Source organism: Microtus ochrogaster, chromosome 7 (genome assembly GCF_000317375.1).
Source record: "Microtus ochrogaster isolate Prairie Vole_2 chromosome 7, MicOch1.0, whole genome shotgun sequence".
Taxonomy (NCBI): domain Eukaryota; kingdom Metazoa; phylum Chordata; class Mammalia; order Rodentia; family Cricetidae; genus Microtus; species Microtus ochrogaster.
Window position 1 is genome coordinate 18813302 of NC_022014.1, and position 4959 is coordinate 18818260.

At 40.0% G+C, this 4959-nt stretch overlaps 1 protein-coding gene across 4 annotated transcripts in view; it reads right to left on the reverse strand.

Annotated features, from left to right (window-relative positions):
• The window catches only part of Rhot1 (ras homolog family member T1), a 73335-nt gene that overhangs the window by 54058 nt on the left and 14318 nt on the right, over positions 1-4959 (reverse strand). For all 4 annotated transcript variants that reach the window (XM_005349411.2, XM_005349412.2, XM_005349413.3 and 1 more), the window contains exon 2: positions 4128-4186. In XM_005349411.2, coding sequence (XP_005349468.1) covers positions 4128-4186 — 59 coding nt within the window. The remainder of the gene's footprint in view (positions 1-4127; positions 4187-4959) is intronic.

Genomic DNA, 4959 nt, shown 5'->3' on the forward strand with positions numbered 1-4959 from the left:
AAACCCTGTCTCGAAAAACCAAAAAAAATAAAAAAAATAAAATAAAATAAAATAAATAAAATAAAAAAGTGGGCAGGTATCTTAAAGGCTATAGGCTGAAGGAGTTCCCACAACAGATAACAAATAAAAATGTAATAAAAATTAACAAAAATAAATAAAAAAACAAGAAAAAAGTAAGTTTCCAGCAGAGATATAGCACAATGGTAGAGTGCTTGCCTAGCAAAAGTCCAGCCCTAGGACACAGTCAAAGGCTATAATAAGGACATCTCGAGTTTTTCACAAACTTAAAACAATTCTTAATTTTGTATTCAAATATTAGAGGTTTTTTTTTTTTAAAAAAAAAAAAAAGTATGGTTCTAAGGGCCTGGAGAGATGGCTCAGAGGTTAAGGGCACTGGTTGTTCTTCCAGAGGTCTTGAGTTCAATTCCCAGCACCCACATGGTGATTCAATACCATCTATAATGAGATCTGGTGCCCCCTTCTGGCATGTGTATACATAATAAATAAATTAATTAAAAAATATGATCCTCATTCTGTTTTGTTGAGAATTTAAAACACTTTACAAATAAGGAGCTATGTTAATCCAAGGCAGTCCTGACGAGTGTAACTCAGGGGTGGAGAACTTGTCTAGCACATGCAGCTTTGGGTTTAATCCTCAGCCTGACAAAACCCACAAAAATACAAAACAAAATCACAACCTTCAAGGTAACCAATAAGTATTAATTTTTTTTTGTTTTGTTTTTTTTGTTTTTCGAGGCAGGGTTTCTCTGTGGCTTTGGAGCCTGTCCTGGAACTAGCTCTGTAGACCAGGCTGGTCTCGAACTCACAGAGATCCGCCTGCCTCTGCCTCCCGAGTGCTGGGATTAAAGGCGTGCGCCACCATCGCCCGGCAATAAATATTAATTTTATGTAGGCTAGATAACGGGTTGGCTAAGGTAGCCTGTGTTTAATAATTCCACATTTCAGAAAGATGCACAGTTTTAACAAAACTGCAAAGTGTGGTGGTTCGATCCTTTCTTTTTGATTATCTTTTATGTGTATGGGTTCTGCTGCTTACATGTGTATCTGTGAACCACAAGCATGCCTGGTGTTCTTGGAGGCTAGAAAAGGGCACTGGATCCCCTAGAGCTTGAGTTACAGACAGTTATGAGCCACTCTCTGGGTACTGGGAATCAAACTGTGGAAGAGCAGTCAGTACTCTTGACTGCTGAGCCTTTTCTCCAGCCCCAATTGCATGATTTTCAATTAGGGGAAAAACCCATATTCACACAAAAAAGGAATACCCTTAAACAATTTTAACTTCAGTTAAACATTTAAAATTTATTTCTTCTCTTCTTCTTCTTCTCTCTCTGAAACTCTTTCTCGCTCTTCCGCCATTCCTGTCCCCAGATGCCAGTCTTCCCCCACCCTTCTCTCTTAATAAAATTCCCACATTAAAAAAAAATAATATTTGAGACAGGATCCCACTATCTCATGAAGTGCTAGCTGGACTGGAACTCACTGTGATTCATTAAATGTTGTTTATTTATTTGTGGGCATTAGTATCACAGCATACAAACGGAGTTCAGTGTGAAGTCAGCTTTGTATTTCCACCATGTAGGTAGGTCCTGGGAATTAAAATCAGGTTGTCAGCATTGGCAGCAGGTGCCTTTTCCCACTCATCCATCTTAGCAGAGAATTTTATATATTATAACCTAAATAATTTTAAATTAATGTTAACAATTCCACAATATACTTCATTTTCCAAATTAACAAATTATTATTTGATTCTTCGTTAATGCTAGGGGGAACAAAGAAAAAAAGCAGCCATAGAATTATGAACGCTGAAAATGCTACCAATGAGAGATAAAGCTCTTGCTTGCTATGTTCAATGCTACCAATGAGAGATATAGCTCTTGCTTGCTATGTTCGAGACCCTGGATTCAATCCCAGCCACAAGAATCCAGAAAAACAAAGACACTGCCTAGCTCAGCAATAAAACCATAAGGCTATGTCTTTCTAAGAAGAGTAAGGAAAGGGTAAAGGCAAACTCTAACATTCATTTTATTTTTACGTGTGTGTGTGTGTGTGTGTGTGTGTGTGTGTGTGTGTGTGTGTGTGTGTGCACACGCACTTATATGCCACATGTGTCGCGGGGAGAGGTGGATGCCCAGGAGCTAAAATTATAGTTATGAGTCATCTAACACGGGTGCTGGGAATTGAATGCAGGTCCTCTGGAAGAACAGCTCTTAGGTACTGAGCTATCTCTCTAGCCTCAGATTCTGACATTAATAATACTTTGGAAGGGGGCTGGAGAGATGACTCAGTGGTTTAGAGCATTGTCTGCCCTTCCAAAGGCCCTGAGTTCAATTTCCAGCAACCACATGGTGGCTCACAACAATCTGTAATGAGGTCTGGTACCCTCTTCTGGCCTGCAGACATACACACAGACAGAATATTGTATACATAATAAATAAATATTAAAAAAAATACTTTGGAAGAAACAAAAGATAAGCCAGGCCTGTAATCTCACTATTTGGGAGGCAGAGGTGGAAGGATCAAAAAAAAGTTCAAGACCAGACATGCCTGCATACCAAGTTTGAGGCCAACCTGTGCTATGCAACCTGTGCTGTGCCTCAAAAAATAAACAGACTAAACTAATGATAACAAAATCCAAATTTTTTAATTTTTTTTTTTTTTTGAGATAGGATTTCTCTGTATAGCATTGGAGCCTTTCCTGGAACTCGCTCTGTAGTCCATGCTGGCCTCGAACTCACAAAGATACATATGCCTCTGCCTCCCAAGTGCTAGGACAAAAGGTATGTGCCATCACGCATGCGAAAATCCAAAATTTTGTTATGCTGTGGCACTGATGCTGTTTTCTCTAACAATACCATAACTTTACAGCATCTCCTCACACTGGGATTCCCAAAATGTAAATAAGTGTAGACCAGTATGGTAGTGCATACATACATGCAGTCACAGCAGCAGGAAGTGGAGGCAGAAGATCAGGAGTTCAAGGCCATCCTTAGCTCCGCGGTAAGTTTGAGGCTAGCCTGAGTTACATGAGACTCTGTCTCAAAATACCAATAATAGATATATTACAGATACATATATAATTATTAATAATACCACCTTGTTCCTGGTAGCACCTCACTAGTATTAATTTGTTGTCAAACACAATTCTTTGGATCTGTAGGCAACATAGATGAATTCATTTCTAACTTGTAATATGAAGCAGGTATATAATATTAGTTCTGTCAGGATTCTAGTAGTTCAGACAAAAATATCTCACAAACTGACAGCACCAGGCAGAAGATAAACGGTACCCAGATGGTAAATCTAGTTTCAATTCATACAACACTCAGCATCTCTTTCACGACTGGGGTTCTGGAAAACATTTTACTTTTAAGAACAGGTCACACAGGTGATCATTTTTGCTACCATTTTACAAATGAAACAACTAAGACAAAGAGATGACAAATGACCATTGCTGGTGAGACAGCTCAGGCCTTGCCAACAGGACTGACAGTGTGAAGCTGATACTGAGGCTTCCGTGGAAGAAGTAGAGAACTGACTCACACTAGGTGTCCTGATAGCTGCTGTGCTGTGGCAAACACACACACAATGTAAACTACAAAATTTTAATGACAAAGGCAAAGGCACAAAATGAGAACTTAGGCTCTTTCTTAAGGTGATGTCCTCTATAAACTAATAAGAGCTTTTTAAAAGTCCTGACTTTTGGGAGCTGGAGAGATGGCTCAGTGGTTAAGAGCACTGGCTGCTCTCCCAGAGGACCCAGATTTAATTCCTAGTACCCACATGGCAGCTCACAACTGTCTGTACCTCCTGTTCCAAGGGATCTGACACCTTCACACTAATGTACATTTTAAAAAAAAGTTCTGAAGTCGGGCAGTGGTGGCGCACACCTTTAATCCCAGCACCCAGGAGGCAGAGGCAGGCGGATCTCTGTGAATTCAAAACCAGCTTGGTCTACAGAGAGAGTTCCAGGACAGCCAGAGCTACACACAGAGAAACCCAAGTCCTGACTGGAAGAAACACACGAAGGAAGTAAATTGACATATCACTTTAACTTATTTTTCATAAATTAAAAAAAAAAGCACTGAATAGGAACATAAAATGTTTACCTCTTCTGGAAATTCTTCACTGACCAGAGACATAATCAGTGATGTCTTCCCAACTCTAGCTGTTAAAAGAAGAAAAGTACATTACTTTAATAAGCTATTTTGGTCTCGCAGGAAGCCAAATCCAGTAACCACATAGGGAGTTTATTAGCTCTTTGGAGAAAGAATAAGCCCATTTCACAGCATCACAAAATCTTCTGCAGCTCAGGTGTATCAGCACTTGCCTGTAATTCTACCAACTACTTGGGGAGGCTGAGGAAATAGGAGTCAGGTTTGAGGAAAGAACAAAACAGTAACAAAAACCTTCCTGCATTACCTACTGAGAATTGCATAAGAACTGATCCTTAATATAAACTGTTTAATGTTCCCAAAAATTAATTTTCTGTATGAGTGCTCTCTGCGTGTACACCTGTGTGCTGGGAAAGGTCATCAGATCCCATTGGTAGATGGTTGTGAGCCACCATGTAGTTGCTGGGAATTGAACTCAGGACCTCTGGAAGAGCAGGCAGTGCTCTCTCCAGCCCCTAATGTTCCCCAAAATTCCTAAATTTTCACTATTATAAATGCTGTGGAATAATGCTTTTGTACACTATAAAGATTTGTCACTCATATTAGTTTAATAAAACGCTAATTGGCCATTAGCCAGGCAAGGCGATCAGACTAGGAGAATTCTGGGAAGAGGAAAGGCAGAGGAAGAAAGCTGAGAATGCATTACTGATAAAAGATTCCAAGCCTGCCGGGCGATGGTGGCGCACGCCTTTAATCCCAGCACTTGGGAGGCAGAGGCAGGAGGATCTCTGTGAGTTCGAGACCAGCCTGGTCTTACAGAGCTAGT